Below are 25,193 nucleotides of genomic sequence, written 5' to 3'. Positions count from 1 at the left end.
GAAAAAAAGAGTGGAGGAGAGAGAGTGGGTGGGTGGAGGGCTGCTTTCTTTCTTTTCTTTCGTTTGGTCTGGGAATATGATTGGTTAAAAAAAAGATTTAATCAATTCTCAGGCTTTTGGAAAATGTGCAACTGCACCTTTGGTCTTTTAAGCTGCTTTTGAAGATAAACAGCAGATATGTGTGTGTTTGATTGCGCTGTTTAACATATCAGTGTCAAGTGAATGCGAAGAAGAAGACAAAAACTGGATGACCATGATGGAAAAGTATCCATTGAATTAGATTTTCTAATATTATCCTGTTCTACTTCAATGAGATTAACCCCTTGGGAACAACTATAGACCCAATCTTGTCATTTTTGGGGGGATATTTAGAAGAGACTGTGTCAAGTTGCCCTGGTCATAAATTTGTAATACATTTTTGTGTTTAAGCAAGGCCTCTATTACATTTTTTTAAGTTTAGAGTGTACAAGATACAACCCTGATTCCACAAAAGCTGGGACGCTGTATAAAATGTAAATGTCCGACTTAGAATAGTATATAATAGTATATATTCACAAACAACAAGCATTAGCAATTAGATGTATTGTGTTTGTATTCAGTCAATTGAAAGTAAGTCGGAAAGGATTTGGTTTTTGCCTCTAATTGCATAGGATTAGCAAAAAGTGGGCATGTCTGTAACGGGAAGACACAAGGGTAACAATAGAACTCCCTTTCATTCAGATATCTTTAGGCGAAAGGTCAAGGGAACCTGGGAACATGTTTGTCTGGTTTCATATGAAACCAATATCTTTACAGTAGCTTTAAAACTACAGCCTGTTAAACGCAGTAATGTTGGCTGAGTTCGTCAGTGGTGTTTGTCTCAGAGGGTTCCGGACATATGGTGTGTGCAATCTTACAGATATTTTCCATTTTAGGATTATTTCCATGACAATGCTACTCACAGTTGCTGATGACTCCACCAAGAGGATCTCCTTTAAAGTCAAACTCAATGTCCATGTACTTCCCCTGTGGATCAGAGAGAAACAGTTAGAACTGAACTTGAAAAACTTTTTATACACTTAACGTACACTGTGAGCTGAGTCCAAAACTCCACTCATAAGTTCAGTTCAGGTCACAGTGAGGATCACTGCATCCCATCTTCCATTCAAGTTAAAATACAGCACCAGCTGCCAATCAGCTGCAAGGAAATAACTGGCCTCTGTGGAGGAAAAGTGCAGATTTTGTCTTTTTTTTAACTTTCTCCTGGAGGACTGAAACAAAGCATTTCAGGCTGCTTCTGTCCTTCTGTCTGAAATGTGGATGTTTGAACACAGAGTTCTGTGTGTTTGATTTTTTTCCCCCTTTCTCTGATGTATTAATAGCAGACAGGTCCTCGGAGAAGGCCAAGCTCTTCTGGTGAGTGGGCTCAGGCCAAACTCAATAAGCCTGCTGCACTCAGCAAAATGAGGTGACAGTTTGCTTCCTAGGTCTCTGATAAACTGATGGAAGCTCTGATGAACTGGGATCTAGTGGGGAGGTCCTCGTCTGGAGGTTTATACCAAGGTTAGCTAAATATAAACAGATCAGGGGTATATTATCTGTTACAACTCCAAGTCCGGGCACTGGTATGTTTATGCTCCAATGTAGATAGACACTTGAATATAGTGTGAAAAGGAAATCTAAAATTAGGATTGGAAAAGTACACTGGCAGTTAGCCTGCTAGCAGCTACTGGCTGGTCTAACCAGCTACTATTAAAACAAACACTGAGGGGAAAAAATCCCTCCAGTTGAAGGCTGTGTGTTGCAATCACACTATTAAATGTACTGGAAGATTTTGAGATAAACTGACTCACTTTTCCATGTAAGAAAAATTAACATGAACACAAGTGGTAGGGGTGATCTGATGCAATGTTGTGTCATAAGGGAGGAAACTGAACAGCCTGCTGCTGCTGCTGGATCTGGCCTCCCTGGAATACAGAGCCAGAAAGTGTAAGAATGTCCTCTCGGGAAAACAAAAAAGCTTAACACACACCCGTCCCCTTTCATACTGCCAATGCCTGGAAAGAACTGGATCTGCCCATACGGAGAATGATGCAGCCAGACACTGAATCATCCTTATCGTAGTGCTATCACGGTCTTTCGTAGAGATTAGCATAACATTTCTTCAGCCTTTTCATTCTCAAACTACAGCAGGCCATGAGAGAAAGGGCATTTTTGTTAAATTAAGAGTCTGTGGAACCATGGATGTTTGGACAAACGACTTCCTATATTGTTTGTATTTCTGTGTCAAAGAAACAGTGGCTGAACTGCATGGCCGCTATATTTATGTCATGTGTTTCTTTATGTCATATTCCATATAGACTATTTATTGTTGATTTATCTCTGTTTACATCCAACCACATTCGGTCTATATAAGGCCTTCTGTATGTTTCCCTTTATTATATATGTAATATACCCCTTATACTATACTGTGTATATCTCTGCGTATATTTAAATATATGTATAAATTGATGTTCATACCACTACTACTACATGCAACAACTTATTCAACTTGCTAGAAAATATATTTTCTCCAATGTGCAATATCTGTGAAATGCAATGTACTTGCAGGAAAACAAACACAAAAATGTTTTATTAATAAATGTATAATAACAGAAATGTATGTATATAATGTGTATAGAATGTATGTATATGTCTTATTTGTTATATTCTTATTCTGTCTTCTATATCTATGTGTCTGTATCTTGAGCTGCTGTGACAACTAAATATTCCCACTGTGTGATTAATAAAGTCATATCGTATCTGTCTTATCTTAATTACCACAAAACATGCTATATTGTGATATATATATTGTTGTTGGAATGGACGATCTTGGCCATATCCCACAGTCCTAACTGATAGTCCAGTGTCCTTGTTCTGCAGTAGCATTTGAACACTCTGCAGTTGATGAACAGCAGAGTAGCTCAAAGGCCTTGCCCTGTATGCTGTATGTAAAGAGCTTTTACGGAGGCCATTGAACATGTGTGAGTGTAATATATCAAGTGTGTAAGGTCTGCTGTAACTGAGGCAGTGCGTGGGCTGCTGAAAGGCACACACTCAGTATACAGTATGTCTTCACATTATATGGGAAAGACATTAGAACACACACACACACACACACACACACACACACACACACACACACACACACACACACAACAAAAGCCCCTCAGAGGATTTTATTCTCTGTATTTAATGTTGCTGTGAACATGCATCACTTAACAAGGACATGTGTCTACAGGAGACATCAGCCTCAAACCTGTTTATATATCCAAAGCCCTACAGGCCTTTTCATAAACCATCAAGCCGTTACAAAAAACTGTTGTGACTTAATGGCAACTTGTGTCTAGACACAATTGCTGTCAGGAGAACTGATCCAGCTCGACCAGTTGTAAAACTGAGGAAAATAAGACTGACCTAAAGCACATGGATGACAAATTCACTGTGTAAAGGAATGAAAGGAAATATAGATAGGGACACAAGAGTGGGGAATTAAGAAAACACTTCTGGGCTTATTTTGAAGGAAAGAGAAAAACAGAGATGAAAGTGGCAGATTTTGCACAAGCTTGAATTGAAGTCTGAATGAAAAACATCCAAGCCATGCATAATATTTAGCAAATAAGGCCTCATTAGAGAAGCAAACATCTAATTAAGCCACACTGGTTGTTTATCAGTTGTGAAGAAGATACTTACAAATCTGGAAGAGTTGTCGTTCCTCACTGTTTTGGCGTTTCCAAAGGCTGAAAAGGAGGAAAATCATAATGGGACATGGCAAAAACATTGCAACCAGTGCATAATGTATGTAAATCCATCTAGTGTACAGTTATAGGAAGTAATATCAAAACTAAATCAAAGCTTGTTTACAAATGTCCCCAATAATATTAATGATCCTCAACATTGTGCCTCGCTCCAGATAGCTGCCAATCATCCGAGGGCTGGATGTCAGAGCTATTTGTACTGATGAAGCCCCATAATTCTGTATGGATTAAGCAAAGCACCAGGGCTTTCCAGGCTTAGGAGGGGCTGAACCTTTGCTGTCACACCACATTCAAGTCAAAGTGCTTCAATATGTGCCGGCGCTTACAAACAAACAATAATAAACATGATATTTAAATGTGGTGTTGTCAAGTGTGAATTTGTGATGCATTGCAGACACGTGTTATGTGCATAAATTAGTATTTTTAGAGGAGTATTTTCCAAGCCGGAGCCATCTCCATTTGCTTCCAACCACATTTCGACATTAAAATGTTATTAATGGGTCATGCATCACAGCGCTATTAGCATAACCGCTTAACTGCTGATAACGGCTGATTAATGTGCATTTAAGTCTATCAGTGGTTGACAAAGACCGGGACCAATAGGGATTCTGGAAGAAAAGGGAAGCAGTGAGTTACAGAGAGTGAGCATGACACAGACACATTGTGCTGAGGCACGATCGCTCTCCCTCTATTCCAGCAATTAGATTGGCGGGAGCTAAACTCTTGCAGATGTGCAGGTTTTCTGCAGCGCACACAGCTTCATCATTCATGGGCATTTCCTGTCCACTGCCCCCAATTAAAATACAGCTGTTCCTGTGCCAGCACTGAGCCACGGGATTGAGACAGTGCGTGTGTGTGTGTGTGTGTGTGTGTGTGTGTGTGTGTGTGTGGTGTACTAGGGGAGAATCAGAGGAAATAAAAAGAGTGTGTTCTGCTGTATTTATAGGACTTCTAAAGTTATTTTGCTGATCGGGTTACTTGTCGGTGACGGTACAATTTCCATGTTTATGTGTTTGTTGTTGTCTGTGCTCTACATCTGAAACTTATGTGTGACTTATTGTGGTGGTTGGCTCGCTATCAGCAGTTTTGCGATGATGAAAGGTATTTTTCTGGTCATTATGTATTCCAAAACCAAGCGAAGACATCAAACATTATCATTCATTATTAATCAACTAACTAATGCAGCGTGGCCGACAGGTAGCTGAGGGCTGCACATATACAACATAAATCATTGCTCAAAGTGCAGCCTGCGGGCCAACAGTGGTCCTAAGAAACATTTTGTGTGGAACCTGAACACAACATGAAATGCATGCATTATATTTTAATCATCTGCGGTCCAGTGTATTACTTTCTCTTTCAATAGCGTACATTTAATGCACTACTTGACTCCTGCTTTAAACTGTGCAACCCAAAAATGCATCTATCGGATTAAGGATGACAAACTTGTGGAAAGCTATCACATGCATGGCAACTAGTGTCATGGGAATCACGCTAAGTCATCAATGCTAGTGTGGTTAGCAAAGTGATGAATTTCACTTGTCAACTCGGAAGTTTAATGTGGAAGTGAGATGGAAACACCACTACAGAAAATACTGTATGGTTGAGAAGTATAGGAGGATAGTTACAGGAAAAACAATTTGGGGGGCAAATAAACAGATCTGCCTTATCTGCAAAAAGGTGAATTGGGTTCTGAAGGAATTAAATGCTTAACATCATTATGGGACCAATCACTGCTACAACTATGCTGAGCAACACTGCTCAGCATAGTAAGCAGTTCAGTAATGGAGCATTTGTGCAGGACTGCTTGTTCTAAGTGGTCAGCATTGTATATCCTGCACCTCTGCAGCCCTCAATGATATGCCGACTCTTTAAACTGGCACTCATAACTTTAAGAACCCCTGATATAAATACATAATAATATTTATGTCTGCCACATTTTAGCAAAAGAAGGCCGCTTTCCGACAAGCTTTTGAAATGGGACAGCATGGTCGGACCAGACAACACAGATATAGTCTCACACGTGTGAACTTCAGATGATCCAGCCTCTGGATTAGCTCGAGTGTAAATGGCGCTCACTTACCCTCCAGCACGGGATTGGACTGCAGCAGCTGTTCCTTGACCTTATTCACCTCCTGGCCCTTCCCACACACCGCTGCCACATATGACATCACCAGCTTACTGGCCTCTGGAACACACACACACAGACAGACAGAGATAAATATTAGTCAAAGCCTTTTGCTAGACATGACCGAGGAGCAAGTGCGCCGTGCCCACCCTGATCACCATTCCCCATGAATTCCCCCTTACATCATCCCCCCTGACACCCATCACTACAGGGTGCGGGTCACTCATTAGTCTGGGCTATAGAGCAGAAGAGGAGGCCCTTATAATGTAGATTGTTTAGTTAGACTATTGCATCATGTTTTCATCATTCAAATGAATGATTTCACTGAGAAACCAAGAGGAAACACTGAAATACCATGACTTTATTTGGATGGACAGATGAACCCTGTTCATCCACTTCTCATGTCAGAACTGAAGCTGATCTGAAGGACTCAGAGTGTTGTGACTGAAGCGTGTTCCCAAAAAACATTTTTCTGGATGAGAAACGCGACATTGGCTCAAACATGCATCTTGTGCTGTCTGAAACAAATGACATGCCTTGTAGGATGACTGCTGGCATCAGAATCATCTCTCCTGTCCAGTGAGATGACAGTGACCCAGAACTGATGATGTGTGTGATGTGCCAAGCAGGGATAGAGGACAGCTTGACAGTAGTCGCTGGTACAGACTGCTGATGAGGCTCACATACAAACAGCTCCAGACACGCTCACAGATTCTGCTAAGGTAGTAGAAGTGTGTGCAAAAATAAATAAATAATACAGAGATCAAGAGTCACTGCTCTGCTGAGCAACAAGGTACGCGCTGCCTAATCTCACATTTTTATGTCTCAGGAGAGCAAAATAAACTCTTTCGGTCATGTCACCCAGACAACAGCACTGTGTTATGTCTCCTCTACACTATGCTGCCATCTGATAATAATGTTCGTCACAGCTCCTTGCTCTGAAAGAAGCCACAGCGAGACAGAGCACAAGAAACAGACATGAAAGCCAATGACCCATATCGATGGGGTAGGCACATTTTTGATGGCCTTATTCCTCTACAAAGCTCCGGGGCCGATGAGATTACTGAAATCCAAATTTATCTCCTCGACTTGGCTGAACAGCTTCTTGGAGTGGGGTTTGTAATATCCATGAGAGGCTGAGAGAACCCAAATAAAGGCTAGCTGTAGTGCAAAACATGATCTGTTAAACTCTACTGTGCTTTTCATTGCTTTTCTCCCGTTTTATTGTTTGTATCCCTGCATTTTCCTACCGACATGATTATTATTATGGATCACTGGCAATCGCATCTAGTGTTGACAGTGGCTTCTGGTAAAATGGTTGTGTGGCTTCATGGCCGTTCCCTAACGTTTGCTGCCAAAGTGCTACGGGGAAAGTTATGCTCGGAAATCTGAGCTGCAGTCAGAGATCAATGTGGAAAGGGTTCAAAGCCATCAACAGCACGAAAACAGTGTGACATGTTATCAATACAGGCAATGGATATGACATCACACAGAAAGACACAAAGGTAGGGCTGAGTGATACAGCCTTACAAAGAGCCATAAGTCTGATGAAATGTTTATGAAACTACATTTGGGATCTATCTTATTGTCAGTGCCTTTGTTTGATGGGATGGGATAAACTTTTTGTTTTGAGTTAATATTCCAACATAGAGATAACACTGTGATCGCTAATGTTGATATCATTATTCCCCCTCCTTGATTGAAGCCATATGGCTGGTTTTAATTGGAACCAAATGGATGCTGTGATTACTCCCACACTTTAAGTCGCACACATGCAGACCCAGTGTGTAAGTTTAAAGCTGACAGTGAAATTCCCATCGTCAAGTCTATCCAATAGAACACTGCTATAAATGCTTTTGAAGAGGACTCATCAAGAAAAAAAAAAAACTCATTAAATGGTAATCAAAGCTGAACTTTCATTAGTATAAACTGGAATCAGCCAGACAACAGTGCAAGGGTCATGTTGGCTAAAATACCAATGAATTAATGAATGTACAGTCATGAAAAAAAAAATTATTAGACCACCCTTTTTCTGATAATAACTGAAATCTTTATCAAGAAAACCATGGAAAATGGGTAGATATCAGCTCTTAAAATAAACTCTTATGAGCTATTTCTGTTGTTTTCATTATATTTGTCCAAACAATTGTGCCTTTAGTTGTACCAGGCATCAAAATGAACAAGAAAATGAAGAAAAGGGGTGGTCTAATATTTTTTCCTTGACTGTATGTCTGTAGTTACTGTACAGGAAGCTATTTTATGAGTAAATTGTGACTGCTTTGCGCTCTGCCAGCTCAATATGACTTTCACCTCTACCTGCGACACAGCACTGCCGACAGAGACCAGGAAATACCACTCCTCTTGGGTTTCTGTAAGGTATGTGCAACAGCTCCCGAACATTGCCACATTATTCCAAAAAAACCCAACAGAAATAAAGGACCAGGGACTCTAACACAGCCGCCTCTAGGCTCCATTTAGCATTTCTAGTCCAATGCACATTCCGACACGAGCTTTTGAGTTTCTTAACTGGGAAGGGGGGCTGCTGACGTTAAACCAGGAAGCCATCAGTGTGCTGCTGGTCTGCTTTGATTTGTCTACCTCTATCATTTTAACACCCACTCCATATACAGGCTGGTACACAGTTACAGTCACGTTTCATGTGCAAACTAGATTTTTTCAAGAAAGTGGCACCAAGCTGCATTTGAAAATGGTGCATCTGATCTAAATCTGCACTGTGGCTTAAAACATAACAATCCTTATCTCAAAGTGGCCTTTACAAATTCCTTTGACTACGCTTTAAACAAACTTTTTTTCCAGCACTACAGTCAAGAACAGCTGAACAGACAAGAAGGCCTGATGGTGAATATCTAACTCTCCTGGGATCTATAAACTATGATACTCTCTCAAAGATCATTTGAAAACAAATTTTTATTAACTTAATTAAGAGCGTTTTAGTAGAGCTGGATCTTAGGTATAAATGTGTGTAAGAGAGGTGCAGGGTGATCCTGGACTGGACTGCACATTGCCTGACATGGAGAGTTAAATTTCACCTGGAATGAGTAGACGTTAGGATAAAGGAAAGTGTTGGGGTACATACCAGTTTTCCCAGCCCCACTCTCCCCTGTGATGAGGATGCACTGGTCCTTGTCCTGGTCCCTCAGTGAACGGTAGGCCTCATCTGCCAAAGCATAGCTGGAAGACAAAAAGCACAAAGTCATAAGCTTTCACATTACACATACATGCCCTCAGCTTACATAACATCCTTGTTTTCCGAGTATTTTTCCGTATATTTTGGGCGGTGATGTAGCGATAGCGGGGTATAAGAAGTTCAGACCCATGATACACTACTGTGCCAGCCCGCATGGCGTCCATCCTAATCAATCGCACGTTGTAAATTAGGTCGCATCTGTAGAACAGCCACAGGACTGGAGTGACTTGCAGCTTTATTTAGCTGCACCGGCTGGTTCACATTTGGGATTTGGCTTTGATAGCTGGAATATTGACCATTTCCTGCCATTTTTTCTAAACTTAACTGCTACACTAATGCTGCTAAAGCTCCCGCACCCACATTCAAAACAAGAACAGTTACAAGCTTAAAAGCCCTTTTCCCCCTTGATGTAAACCAATTGTTTTAACGGTCACATAAGTGCTTTCAGAATTTTTCTTTTGCTACAAAAAGTTTAAAAAAAAGAGACTTTAATATGCTTTAATCACACCCTGTCAAGTGTTTGAATAATGCAAATAGACAGTGAGAATGTAAAATAACCCCTGGTGGATTAGTGAGTGATAAAAGTGGAGCGCCTATTATAAAGTGAAGTCTATTGTCATACATTCCAGGACAGTGATACAATGGGAAAGTGGGACTAATTATTGCAGCTTCACCCCCCGCTGAATTCCAGAACAATATATTATTTGTTCCCTTTATGCAGAAAATCCCGTATGATGGTTTGGTAGAAGGGTGTGGATGGTGTAAGGCCATATCTCAGTGACAGCTTTTTTATCTTTTGTGGTACAGTGGTCTATAATTTCAATGTGATACACCCACAAAGAAGTAACACTAAAGGGTGAGGCTGCAGCAACAGCTTTTAACAGCTTCCATTTGGCAGACAAACAATCGTGTACAGTGCTGCGAGGAGTGTGTTTCAACTTTCTCCTCCAGCAGGACACAACACTGCAAATTAGCTTTATTCGTCTCCCATCCCCCCGTACTTTGACATTCATTACTCAGGAATTTTTTCCAAAGCCACGTCTAGTAATAGCAGTGATTGAGCCTTGTGCTGTTAAGTTTGAGACAAGTGAAAGTGGAGTTGGGGGAATGTATCAATTAAGTGTGTAAGAACTAAGTCATAGTTTCATCAATGATTGCAAGCTGCCCGGCCCACAGCCATTCTCCGGAGCTGTGGGATGAGGTTCTTTTGAGGTTCCTTTTGGACTTTAAATGCAGAGTGAGATTTCCGCCAAACAAAGCAGTTCTCATTTAAACCAAAAAAGTCTATTTTGGACTCATACTTCCAATACCTTTCTGATTCATCCACATGGGCTTCAGCAACCTTTATACAAGAAGCAATGCTCTTCTTGGAGAGTAGTGGCCTTGCCTGCCTGCTCCCATTCTTCTTCAGTGTTTCATGGTGAAGGTTAGAGGTTATCCTGGGGTTCTTTGTGACCTCCTGGAGTATTGCACACCTTGCTCTTAAAGTGGTCTTTGTTGGATGACTGCCTTTGGGGAGAGTAAATATGATGCTGACTTTCCCCTATTTCAACACTACCTTCCTGACAGTGGATTGATGAAGGCTAAGCTCTTTGGAAATGGTTTTGTAACCTTTTCCAGCCTGATGACCATCAACAATTTTTTTTCTGAGCTCAACAGAAATTGTCTTTAAGTCGAATGTTTCACATTGAATACAGGGTAAATATAGCTTGAGGTAATTTTGGAGGAATGCATCAAAAATAGTCTCTCCCAACTGTCTAATTTGGACTAATTCCTTATCCGGAGGGTAGGGCCACTCCAAGTCTCCCAGGTCTGACTAATATCATTAATCAAGTATTTATATGCACTAAGAGTGCTAGACATGAGCGCAGGAGGAATGTCTGACATTCACAGATGCTGACAAGGGATTTCATACAGCACTAACAATGGGTTGTACCTGGGTCTGAAATATCATATCAAACGGAGCATGGTTTCTGAGGTTAGATTTACTTGTAGAGACAAAGCAGTTGTCAGATTTAAGCACATTGCACATCAAAATCTAGCATGGCACCATCCAGCTGGTTAAAAAACTGGTGAGACAGAGTTCAAAGTGATTTCTAAAGGAGATGTTCAGACTATATTTGAGTCTGTATGCTGAGCACTCATACAGCATCACTCTGCAATTTCTTTATTATCTAGTCCAACTTCCACAAATACATGGACATGGAAGGACATGGAAAAAGAAGCGAATGTCTAAAAGAAAAAAAATCTAATTTGGAGTACAGCAATGAATGCATTAGTGAAGTCTGTGTGGTGAGGAGCAGTCTACGTTGGGAGCATATAATCACATGCTGAACTAACACTGACCTCCAATTTGAAAAGTAGCTGATTGCTAGTAAGAAGCCATGACAGAGAGGGGGCCAGAGATGGACAGCCAGATGAATGCATTCCAGGCCACAATACAAAGTTAAAGCTCAGGCTGGCTAATGGAGCTTAGGGTTCTGCACCATCACACATCGTTTTGAACCGGAGCCCATGCTGCCTGGGCAACCGGTCCGCTCCCTCATCAGCCCCCAGTGTGGCGCTGCACCAACGAACCCTCAGATAAAGGGGGATGCTGAAGTTCCTTTGAGTCAAGCTGGTGTAGTGAGTTAATAGGCTGCCATTTTTTTTTTTAGTTGCTATGGTGCACTATTTTTTTTTTTTACAGACTTTACATTGGAATCATTTCACACACATGGTTTTGCAAAATTCAAAACTTCATGGTTGAAAAGGTCAAATGCTGAAAAGTAATGAGTGAGGTTGTTTGCGGATGGAAGTGTCCAGTCAACAGTTTTTCAATGCTATACATTATCATATATTACCTGGTACATTACTTTTACCACCCCAGTTGAGGTTCAGAGCGAGCTGAGCCGATACTAGAAGGTGGTTAAATTACTGTAGACCACTGATTGGTCAGAGAGAATCGTCACTAGCACAAGATGGGACGAACAGCCACTGTCAATAGCAACTCTTTTTTTCTTTCACCCAACGCTGATTTAAGAAAAATATGGCAGCAAACAATGGTGTACAATTGTCAAAGGGCAGATGTTTTTCTGCTTGGTTGCCAATGGAAGGATTCAACAAGTGTCACATTGAGGATTATGTCACAGCAATATAATGCTGCGATAGGCTGAGAATCCTAACCACACTACAGTAGTACTATCCACATAGGTTCTTTAAGGTCCCCAAAGGGATAATTGTTTTCACACAGTCAGGTTGTTAGGTAAATGAAATAGACAAAAGAACCTGGTAGCAAAAGTGAGATGAATCAAGTCAAGCCAAATAATGCAATAAAAAACCATCATAGTGGAATTGTCTTAGGTGAAATACCGCAGTTGACCACTGAGACAAAAGTGTTTCCTTTGACTGTAGAGAGCCAGAAAGAACAAAGCAATACCCCAGCAAAATGTGGGGGCGAAGAGAAATAACCAATGGTAACATGGATGGCAACAATGCAGGTTTCAAAATAAAAAAATCTGCGTTGCAAATTTCTAGAAAGGAAAAAAAAGTTGTTTTGGTGAGAACAACCGATTTTAAATTGACCTCTTTAGGGGATTCCCTGTAACGTTCTATTTTTTGGTCTGACACAAGCCCCTAACTCAGAAATCCCCACCCCCACAATCTGTGACCAGCGCCCAGCCCCTGCCCTGTCCTGTACACCACGTTTGTGTGGATGAGACCTGCCACGGGACATTACGTCACTGTTGAAAAGGGCAGCACAGCGCAGCAGATGTCTGCTTTGTGAAAACACTCCTGTTGCCTGACCTGATCCTGACAATGAACAAACCATCACACAATTATCTCGCCCCCAGTGGAGGCCAGTGGGAGGGGGGGTGTACCAGGGGAAGGTGAGGGGTCTAAAATAGGAGTGGGAGGTCCTTGGCTAGACACACACACACACACAGCTAGTCATATGAATATGAATGGCCAGCACATAATCACAATATGAATAGCAGTCAGCAGTAGCAAGGGGCCACACCCCAAAACTGAGCAAGTGCAGATGATATGAATGTTTACATTTCAAACATTTAAAAAGGAAAAAAAAGCCACAACTGACTTCTAACAAGAAACTAATCTGTATTTTTATTCCCACACACAAAAGCTAGAAAGAGCAGGCGGAGTTAGAATTAATGATAACCCCTGTGGCTGAAACATTGTGCTATCATTAGGACCATGAAAGCAGTAAGAACAGCAACGGGCTGAACCACTTCACAAACATGGAAGTCAAAATGATGATGAAGCACCAAGGTCACCATCAAAGGCAGAGGAAGCAGTGAGTGAGGCACCCAAATCCCAGAGGCCTCCCTGATCAGTGTGTGGATGTGGGTGTGCGGGGGTTAGGCTGGGATAAGGCCTTGGACCATAAGCGCTGCTTGGCACCTCCCTGTCACATCTGCCTGCAGGCTGTAATTTGGACTTGCACGTGGCAGCGGTGAGCACAAAGCCACACTGGCATGAGGTAAGCAGTAGAAAATAGTCTAGTCAGTTCTTTTTACTACCAGCCTCTGGTAACTACGGCACAGGAGGAGATGATGGGCCTGCAGTGTGTGACCTGAATCTTAAAAGGGTGGAGTACTCTGAGGGCAGACTCTGCACACTTTAAAGTCATGATTTGTAGATGCTAATGAAGCTGTAATATATGGGCTAGAGCACAGCCCACCCAGCTACTGGGAGATGACAGGACTTTTGCAAACAATAATAATCTTTCTCTGAGGCTATCAGTCATGTCTTCATACCGACAAGCAGCACATTTACGTATGCTTCTTTACAGAAAGTACAACTTTGCTCATTTTATGGCCCTAAAATGGATAATTATTTTCAGTACTTTGATGCTAAATCCAGCTATGTTTCTATTACGTGTTTGTATGCATGGTGGGCCTGTGATCTCAGTGTGATCTGGCTCCTCCAGAGGCCACAGGAAATCCGCCTGGCTCTGATGGAGCAGCCAAGGAAGCAACACTTTCCTGATGCTTTATGACCAGGTGGGAGAGTGGGTGGCTGGTACTACAAACACACACAATATCAGTACAGTGGCGTGCAAACACACATGCACATATAAGCCTATATTGACAAAAGATCTTGGTTCAGAACACAGACTATTTATAAAGATGGACAACATAACAACTCTCCAAAAGTGAAGCCAAGACCTATTAATTGCCCCCAAGAGGCTGGCTGCACTATAGGTCATAAACCTGTCCATGTTGGCAGAAATGACTCAAAGTAGATAATTTAAGGTTGTTTTTGTCACGCTGATGTATGTTCAAGTGTAGGGGCTCCCAACCCCTACTGCGTGGACTCTGACACCAAAGTATATTGCTAACAGAGTCTAAGCATCGAAGAGCTTTCCAATTTATTTTTTAGATGTTTTTAGACTAAAATGTGTTAAACCATAAGCAAACTCCTTTAAGGTATAACTGCATGTGTAGGTTGACTCACACACACCATAGACTCGAGCTAACTGGCAGTGTCCGAATCTGCAATTTTTTGGGGAACAAATTGTGCATCTTTAACAGTCTACGGCAGGAGTGGGCAATTAATTTTCGCAAGGGGCCACATGACCAACGCCAAGGTTACGGGGCCCGGACCAAAACTCTGACCTAAATTCTGCTCAATATTAATTGAATCGCTTTATAATATACAGTAAATTATCTGTTTTTGAGCTGCTACTGATAAGAATACATGTTAAGATAAGACTGTTAATGTGGAGTAAATCAAATATAGCAGTAAAAAGTAGTAAATACTCCAAACACTATATCACTTTACCATTTATTTTAAACACGACTGAAAATGGCCTTTAACAAGGTTCCTATTGGTGTTTTTGTATTATATAGCTTGTTTTTTATGTTTACAATGTTGTGATGCTTTTATTTTATTTTATTTATTTATTTTTATTTTGAAAAGGTGCCATCCAGTGTGAAACGGGTGCTTTAATTTAGAAAAGGTGCCATCCATTGTGAAACGGGTGCTTTAATTTTGAAAGGTAGTGACAGGAAATAACAGGTGGAACGGTCAAATTAAAAACAACCGGTAAATAATGAGTGCATCAAGTTGATATGAAGTATGAAAAAGGCTTCTTCTGGCTTCCTCTTCTGTCATATATATTAGTGGCTATTTGTTGCTTAACTATAGTAAAAGTGTTTGTTTGCTCAAATGCTAATGCCACCCAATCCCACCTCATAGCTGTTACGGTGGATTCATAAGGTGACCAAGGAATGTCTTATTTTTATTTTCATGGAGCTACGATTTTTTTAATAAATCTTGTGAACTAACTACTAACTATGTTATGCAGTAAAGCAGTAATTTATTAACTTTATGCAAAAAGCAATATGTGTTTTTGACAAGGTACCGAGGTAACTGTATTTTGTGGAACGCGTTTCTTTGCAGGTTGGTATACATATACGTAAAGTGCCTTCAAAATAAAAGCATTGCAGTTGTATTGATTTCTAATTTCTGTTTAACCTCACGCTGGCCGGACAAAGACAGCCAAAGGGCCACCCAATGCCCAGGTCTGGTCTATGGTTTGGATGGATATGGCCAATCCGTATATTGGTTTTGACAATGTGTTACTATAAAACAGGTGGTGAGGAATGATCAGCACTGAGTAAAAATCTGACACAAGACCAAGATAACAGCCTAATATTCAAAAGAGCAGTCTCAACGTGCAACTTATAAGGTGCAGTAATGACTACCTTAAACTCTCCAAATTAAAAGCTCAGAGTGAAGCACCGCTGTAGCACATCTCTAATTTATTCAGCACTCGCTCTGGGTTGGTTGAGACCTCTGCTAAATTACTCATTGATACTCCCCCACCCATACATCAAACTTCGAGGGGGTCCAGGGCTTTAATTTACTTTACTGCACAGCAATTTAGTGTTCCACAGCGGGGGAAAACACAGATTCAAGTTGTTTGTCTGATCCTTGGAAAAGCAGGAAATAAGCATGCTGGGTGAGTTAGGAAAACATCCTCAAAGTAATACTCAAACAAAGACTCTTCTGAGCCTCCTTCAGCAGGTTTGTGGGAATCAGCATGCAGCATATTTAGAAAAAAAGAATATTTAAATGACAATTATCGGGTGTTAAAAGGGCAAAAAAGAGCTGACCGGATCGTCTGAGTCATGAGATTTCATACAATGATAAATGACAGCCTTGTGCCTTTGGCTAGAAGATATAGAAAAACACACTTGAGGGAAAAAGAAAACACATAGCCACATGTGCAGAGCCACAGACAGGATGATGGAAACAGAGGAGCAAGATGTCTTTTTATAGCCCAGAAAGCAGCAACTCTGTCAGGTTTGAAGACTTCCTCTCTTCATCCTGCTCTCCCTGTCTCAGCCTTCCACTGTGGCAGTGTTTCCGGTCACTTCAGGCTCTCAGAGGCCTCTGACACTGAAGCATAGTCCTGCTGGCATATGGAGACCATTTTTATTTAGTTTACCCCTACTGTAGCTGAACCAGAACCATCTAATCTAACCACCATGTCATATATGACCTGTGACCTATCTGAAAAGTGGATTTTGTCTTATCTACTAATCACGTTTGGTATGTTTCTCAAAGTAAAAAAAGAATGTGTAATCTTTGAGCCCTACAGGCATCACAACACCCCCCGCACACACTTGCGTGCACACAAAAGCTGCATAGAAACAAACCGTTATGCCAAATTTAGTACAAGATCACTTGGAATGTCTTCAAAGAGGCAAATGGCCTCAGGGTGATCGTGTGCCGTGTGACCCACTGAGCTCATTCAGACAACAGAGAGTCATTGTGGGTCTGACCCACAGTGTAATGTTGGTCCCACATCAGCACCACAGTGGTGGGTGACAACCTCTCCTGCCCCACACTAGGAAATGAGGAGGCCACAAGCTGAGAGGTCTTAGTAGAAGGGAATAAAGTTGTCACTGTGTTCTTTTTCCAGAGCAAAAAACAACAACAATGAAATATTATCTTTAACATGAACTTAAAACCCCCATCTTCATATTAAAATAATATAACTTGGACAAGTACAGACTGTCTAAACCTAAATCCTCACGCAAAAATCAAGTTTGGCAGTGTTCAATAGCTGACGCAAGCGCAACCCAGCTACGATGTCTGGCAGATTAGATTTCCATTAGCATTTACACTTGCTGTGTGTAATGCCAGCCTGACCCTTAGGGCCCATAGTCTGGCCCTTTGGGAGGTCTTGGCCAAATTTCCACAGCTCAACTGAATCCTCAATCTGCACAAATCACTTCCAAATCAGTTCTGACAGCTTGTTTGATTTAATGTGACCAATCACATGCTGCCCCGCCATGACTGTGCACCACCCGGGGTTATGATGCATGCCAAATTTGAGAAATACTGAGAAACGGACCAGGCTTTTTAAATTTGTTTGTTTGGAGAAAAAGAAACCAAAAGGCACATTTAAATAAAAGAAAAGAGAAAAAAAAGGACCTAAATTATGAAAGTCTCCAACAGCCTGTCTCTGCTTTACTGGTTGAAATGTAAAAATGTACTTCCCTTAGAAACAAAGCTCTACAGATGCGACATAGTTTGTGATTTTTATATCACAAATGAGTGCATTTGTTGTAAACTTAACATTCCTCAATCTAAAACAGAGCTGTGGTGCTCAGTGAGCAGCAATTCCTCCTCCCTCTGGTTCTGATATGATGTGAAAAGCTCCACTTGTTGCAGCATGAAGTCCTTGTCCTGGCAGACGACCTCCTATACACAGCTCTATTCTCTTTTGAAGACCCTCCACAATCTCAATGACTTCTAGTTTAGAGTTCTCTGCTTGGACCCTCAAAGCGGTTTCTTGATGAAGCATCTGAGTTTCACAAAGTCTCGAACAAGATCTTCCTGCCTCTTTATCTCCTTCTTCAGCTTGTTGCGGAGCATGGATTTCAGCTGAAAGCCTTTAGTGATGATTCAGGCCTCCTCCAGTCGGTAAAGTTTCTCCCTGATTTTAATGGCCGCTGGTTTGCTCCTCTCAGAGTCCACCCTCAGTTTTTCCTCTTTCTGGAGTGGTCGGTAAAAGTCTTTTTAAAACAGGCCTCCTCTTCTTGATGTTTTCAGTCTCTGCCTGGTTCCTCGAGGCCTTTTCTTTGTCGAGCATTTGTTGCAGCTCCAGATTTTCTGACACTTCCACTGAAAGTCACTGGCTCTTGGCCGAACGATCCTCGGAGACATGTCTCCGCTGGCCTCGACTTTCTGAAGCTCATTCTTCAGCTCCTGTATTTCTGGGAGCATGGCCTCTTGGTCCTTCCTCTCAGCTGAGATCAGAGACTGTAACAGTGCTTTAACTTTTGCTTCTTTAGCTGAAAGGCCTCCATTCCTCTTGACAGACACAAATAGCATTACAGGTAAAATAAAAAATGTGTATTTTTGATTTGGGGGTGAACTGTCCGAATGTCATCTCGCACCTGCGACAAATAAATTGTATAAATTGTAAAGTGTGTGCCTCTCCATGATTGCAGCTAGAAAAATAATATATTTTGTTATTTTAAAAGATATAGAGTTCCATGATGGAACAATATTCTACACAGCAGATATGTGTCTTATCTATTTGCATCCATTTCGGTATGCCTCTCACGTGTTATTATGCAAGCTGTGTACACAGATAAAAGGCTCAATACCCATTGTTCTGGCTATGAATAGAGAGGGTTTACAATGGTTTTTGGGCAGTCACAGATAAAAGAAAATCTATAAAATAAAATCTTATGCTCACAGAAGTAATAAATGACAGCGTAGGCAATGTTTAATCAGTATTGTGTTAACCTATCAGCAGGTAGCTGTATTATCTTTGAGAACAGAATAATTCATAACCTTTTGTTATTAATGATTACCACTCGGCTTAGTCATGTCAGACAAACAGAAGCTGGTTCACACATGATGAGAAATCCAATATGCAGGTAGAAATAAAGCGACAATGAATTAAAACGATTTCATTTTAGCATCAGAGACCTATGCAAAAAGTCCACGGCTGTCTTGCATGTATCTAATGGACCTACAGCCTGTATGCACAAATGTAGCAATTAAATAAATAGTTTCATTATCCAAAATATAATACATTTGCATTTTATTCTTGGGTTGAAGAAGTGGGTGGAAAAAAGGAGCACACACACTCACACTTTCCCAGTCGTGTGTCTCTAGGTTCACTGAGCTCACCATTACGCCAACACACATGCTGGAGAGGACTCGCTCTGCCCACCTGTGTCAGAATGCCATTTCAACAAGTGCCCACTTAAAATCTACCTACGTACAGGTTCTGTTCTGCTACTTATGTAGGCCTCCTTGAAAACAGTCTCTTATGCAATAACAAAACAGTGTGCACATTACGCACATAAGCTTGTTGCCAAATAACTGCATCTGTTGTGGCTGAAAAATAACAGGAAGAATACACTATTCTGTCCATGGTTCATATATTTTATTTGACAATGAGGAAGAACAACATCAAACAAGACTTTCTTGTAACTGCTCACCTTATGTCTTTATTACGGGCTGATTGTGCAAACGTTTTCCTACAATCTGAGATTTTACGAGAAACTCCAACACTTAAGTCTGACGCAAAAACTAACATCACATTCACACAAGGGACGTGAATCGAGAACTAGTTCTAAATTGTCCAATCCATCTGAACCATACGTCTCTGAGTTTATGCATGTATTTTATAGATGGCAGCATGATATTCTGCCAGTTGTGCAGTGCAAAACAAAAACATCAAACTCATGCGCCTACACTAGGGAACACCCGATACAGGATTGGATATCTGGATGATACTGACTCAAATATCTGGATCGTAACAATGGGGCTAATCTTTTAATTTTTATGATTTAAAGCAAAGTTCAAGTCAACCCTGATGGTGCCCAAGAAGTTGTCATTCACTTCCATGCAGTGAGGCATACATACACAGCTTATTGATTAAACACTGGCATTGGATTGCTACTCGTTATCGGCCATTGAAGTTCAGGTGTCCTATCTGGCCTGGAAAGTTTGATCACTGCCTGCCTAGTTGACACTACTGGAAACTTGCAACAAGGAGAAATAGCGGAGAGGGAGAACAGGTCGAAAGCATGGTTTCTTTTTGAGAAGAAAGATGACAAGAGTGAGTTTTGTAATGTTGCAACATGTGCTTAAATTGTATGCCATATATTTAACATTTAGTGGCAATGCTTCCCAACTAAGCAGCACTTGGGGGGCTAAATATCCAGTTACAATAGCAGTAGTGACAAGACTAAGAAAACCTACATTAAAACAAATTCTCAAAGAATATACTCTCATTTCATCGCAACTCTGTCCAGACTAAGAAAATAAAACAATTCTGTTGATGCTGATAAACTATGTAGGCCTACTGTTTCTGATCCGGAGCCAATGAGGGAACTGATAAAGAATCGGACCATAAATTCTTATCAATTCCAATATCAAATTCACACAACATTTGTTTTTAATTTGGGGAACTCAATTATCTACCACAAATGTGGGTGAATGCAGCATTTAAAGGAAGATCAAATAAATTCTATATTTTATAAAAAAGGGAACTTCCAGCTTTCACTTAATGTTTCTCAACCCAGTAGTATCCAACTGACACTGGTGGAAAAGTAAACACTGTATGATGCCATGATGCAGTAAATGGCTCCAAAGTCCATCTTAGCCATTGATAGAGCGGCACGTTACCATGGGCCTTTTATCTTAATCCAACATCCTGCTTGTAAAACAACACCCAGTCTTACCCCTATTGATCGGATCTGATATTATGGGTTGCTGGGAGTTTCATAAACTTAGATAGAAAGCAGCCTGTAGTGATACCGGGGCTTCACAGCAACAATGGATCACATTCAGCTAAAAAAAAACAACACAATTCTATGCAAGGTCGACCTATTGAGAAGCACCACCTGACCATAATGTACATACCCATTAAGTAGGACGAGATTGCTTTTAGTGTGATCCCGGTTAGGCACTCAGCACTCCCACATGTGCTCTCTGCTCTTCGTCAGTGCTTTGACATGGAGGGCACAGACCTTTTCTCTGGAAACTGCACTTACAGCAATGTATGATTCAATGTAATCAGTGCTTCGTGTTCTTAGCCAAGGATGTGTAAACACTGCAGCTTCTTTATTTTGTGTTTAAATCTGGTTAGGACAGTCAAGGATTTCGACGCCATACTTATTCTAGAAACATAACAAATGTATTTACTGTGGATAAATACTGAAGTTGTACAAGAGCAAAGCTAAGATATTTGCCAAACTGAGTACAAGACTAAGAGCTACAATCCCACATGAGTAGTGTTGGTACCTTCATAAGGGTGCAGAAGCATTGAAAGGACGGACACACACACATGCACACACGCATGCACACACACTTAACTATTAAGTCCCTATCTATCGCAGTATTCATATGTTTTTATAGTATTACAAAGTGGGTGTGAAAAAATGGTGTTAATGCTAATGTAAACATTTGCTGTAGCTTCAAATTAAAAGCATTTAAATGGTGAAAAAGCAGCTGGCTTTTATTATGAAGTAGTGACAGGAAATGCATTGCAATTGTCAGGGAGTTCGACTGCTTTTGTTCATCAAAAACGGGTCTACAAATCAAGACAATGTTGGATTTTGGCATTTTTTTGACAGCAGACCAGTTTGAAATATTGTAAGGAGTAATGGAACAAGGAGCAGCCAAAATAAGCTGTTAGATGCAGAGCTGCAGGCAACGACCTCCAACTTCTCAGTGAGGTGACCAACTACAGTACTTTCACTTTTGAAGATTCAGGCCATATGCAGCATGCAGTCTGATTATGGTTGAATTGGAACATGATGACTATGGGTGGCATGATTCTCCACATGCACAATTAGATTAGACTTTTGATTTTCATGCTTCTATTAAATTTCTGATGTCATGATTTTTTTCAGCACTGGAGGCCATTATTACGATAGGCTTGATTGGTAAACAGATCATTGGTTTTACGCCCTGACAACTGCCATTCACATTTTCAAATTCTTCTTTAAAAAGATACATTATCAAGAGGGATATGACTGCCATTTTTTTTGTTTTTTCCAATCCTGCTTTTGATTTCTGTAATTTAAATTGAAAGCCCATTTTGATTGATTTTCAATTCAGAACTGAAAACGTGACACCACTAAAAATAAGAATATCAAAATTTTCAACAATGACAAAAAAACCCTCTGAAGAATTACCACTTTAAAAAAAAACTACAATGAAAACACAACTCAAAGGGAGATGATATTCCTAGAAGTGAAACCTCTACAACAAAGCCGATTTCACAGTCAAGCTGTCATAATCATGTGCAGAACAGCTGAAAACCCTGACATACAGCTTGCACAGGGCCTCTTTGCTCCATTAGCCAGTGGTGATGCCCCCCTGTAGCCAATGCTCTAGTGGCACTAGGTATTGAGCGCAGAAAGCATCAGGGGTCTCAATACCTCATTAGACATTGGGGAAATACAATCCTACCCTAGAGACGTGGGGCTAGCTGCTCGTCCACACACACACACATGCACACATTTCTCTCAATCTGTGTCTGGCTTGGGAGGCAGGGGACACACAAAAGCTGACTCCGGGCCATCTGTAATGCTGCTGCGCCTGGAGAAAGGCCACTGATTAGTTCATCTCTTATGCTTCGACTTTGTGTAGGAGGAGACCAAAACACCTGCCAGTTAATTATGAGACGCCTCATCTGGGCAGAGACCGTTTTGCTAAATTGGCCGGCAGAGGAAATGATGGACACGAGTGGCCCTCTGTAAACCCAGCTGGAGAATATATTCACAGTTACAGACACATGCACAGCCACATGCGGTTTACATTACATCCAGGTAACCAATCAAAACCTTTGGACTGAATGGTGTGATTTGATTAAATCTCTGGATTGTGTTTAATATTATTTGAACACATCCGTCACTATCTCCATAAATTAGAATATATATAGCCATCTATGCGTGCTTTCTGTAGCTAATGCATGCATTCTTATTGGTGCAACTCCCTTTTATTTCCCCATTTGCTTCAGCTGAAGAAAATGTACCTGAATCCCATTCTCTACATTGTGACAGTCTTGGTAAATTTCACTCTACAACCGCATGGAAACATCTGCTGTCTTGACTTATCCTTAATTGATCAATACTGGTCTCTTGGCCTGGGCAAGAGCCAGTGTTTATCTGCAATAACTCTAATTGAGATGGAACTTAACAGGCAATTAGTGTACTAACAACTTTAGAGAGCGAGGAGCAGCTGCAGTTCTCCCTCCAGCTGATGCACGCCACACACAAACACATACCTCTATTTGTCTGGGGATTACAAAAGCAGGTGTGAAAGGGGATGAGCACCTGCACACACACTCACTCACTGTTATAAAAGACACAACAACACTGCCGCTCATGCACAAGGCATTTCAGGCATCCTTAGAGATGCGCGCACACACGGGATTAGCCAATCGTGATGCAACTGCATTAATTTAAAGCAACATGTTTACAAAACTAATCCTGCTTGAGCACCTCCTTCCTGGCTTTAATCAATAACTTTGAGCTATGTTAATCTTCCATCTCATCCAAACAGACTACACAGGATGCTAAGACAATTCCCACAACACCAAGTCGGACAATGAATGAACTTTCATACACAGACTGTGCTATGTGTTGTAAGGACAGAGGTCCAGTGATAGGGACAGCACAGAGCATTTTGTCTCAGTGCACAACATTTTACAGTGCACATTGCTCTGTCTGGAAGTCACAGAAAGACTTGACATGTTGTGTTGTCCATGACCAGGTTATATGAAAAAAACCCTAAACCTTAGTTTTTAAGTGGGTGCTGCTGATCGACACAGTAGTGTTTATTTACTCTGTGTGTGTGGGTGTGTGCTGGCTCTGAGGGGGTTTAATGGTTGGGCTGTTATCTGTTGCTTGTTATTTGTTCTGTGAAACATCTCTGCAGTGACAGTAAGGTGAGACACTGGTGGTGCCAGTAGTTTCACTCTGCCATTTAGACTGATTATCAGCCACTGTGTTCCATGCTGGGCCAGTCAGCGGGTTTGTTAGGATGACTGACGCCCAGCTCTACTTATGAAACTCAGATCAAACTGTCAAACTCGACAGTGCTGATCACATATAATTCAAGATTATATTGCTGTGTTGCCTGTTTCTTGCTTCAAATGTTTCAGAAGCACATTTTAGTGACCATTTACCTGTAATGTGAGAATGTTTGTGATCCAGCTGTAAAAACAGACCAAGCACTGGCCCAATTTAACTGTGTCACTTAGCGCTATCTCACATGTTTCTGATTGGCTGTAGGTCTATTCAGAGGCATTTTTGTCTGCACCGGTTGATAATGCCCCTTAGAAATCAAAAATGAACTGAAAGGTCCCATATCCATTTGTGAATAAGTCAGTTCATGTCAGCCAAATTTTATAAGAATAACTGTCCCGCAAGGCTTCCATCAGGCTGGGATATTAATATCTGCACTCAATCATGGTACAAAATGTACTTATTTTTGTAGAAAAATATCACACAATATTTTTGTCCATCAAGCTTTGCCAATATTCTTGCAACAACATATCTAACCACTAATGCCTGCTTTTAAAAGATCCATGCTTCATATTCCTTCAGTTGATCATGCAATGCTAATTTAGTTTAAGAAGGCAATTAGTAAAAATATGGTCATCATTCCCATCTATGTATTTAAGTTATCATATTACTGAATTTCAGCTTAATTGCCTAGACACACATGACAGAACACTGGTGAAAATTTTGGCTGTTTGAAAAAGCTATGTTATGTTAAAGTGATGGATAACTTGAGGTTCCACCATTTCACCTAATCAGTGGAGCTTCAAATCATCAGCCATCCAACCTCTTTGGTGGCAAATCCAAACACCTACTTTGGCCTTGACTGATGCAACCTGTTCTGAGCTGCTGACTTTATACTGTTCAAGCGTCTGATGAGGATCAGAGACAGGAAGAGGAAGATTCAGAGGACCCCCTGTTGTTACCTTAATTAAAGCCCAACACTGATCCCCCTCAGCCAGTGCGGATATAATGCCCCTCAGCCAGTAGAAGCTCAGCCATGCAAAAAACAGGGTCATGAAAAACAGAAA

At 41.0% G+C, this 25,193-nt stretch overlaps 1 protein-coding gene across 4 annotated transcripts in view; it reads right to left on the bottom strand.

Moving 5' to 3' along the window:
* The window catches only part of myo1b (myosin IB), a 73,566-nt gene that overhangs the window by 32,669 nt on the left and 15,704 nt on the right, over positions 1-25,193 (bottom strand). For all 4 annotated transcript variants that reach the window (XM_059343022.1, XM_059343019.1, XM_059343020.1 and 1 more), the window contains exons 4-7: positions 8,999-9,093; positions 5,857-5,961; positions 3,712-3,758; positions 942-1,005 (exon numbers count right to left, since the gene is read on the bottom strand). In XM_059343022.1, coding sequence (XP_059199005.1) covers positions 942-1,005; positions 3,712-3,758; positions 5,857-5,961; positions 8,999-9,093 — 311 coding nt within the window. The remainder of the gene's footprint in view (positions 1-941; positions 1,006-3,711; positions 3,759-5,856; positions 5,962-8,998; positions 9,094-25,193) is intronic.

This window comes from Centropristis striata, chromosome 10 (assembly GCF_030273125.1).
Source record: "Centropristis striata isolate RG_2023a ecotype Rhode Island chromosome 10, C.striata_1.0, whole genome shotgun sequence".
In the NCBI taxonomy this organism is placed as follows: Eukaryota; Metazoa; Chordata; class Actinopteri; order Perciformes; family Serranidae; genus Centropristis; species Centropristis striata.
The sequence above is the reverse complement of the archived record's forward strand: the minus strand, read 5'-3'. Positions and strand labels throughout refer to the sequence as shown.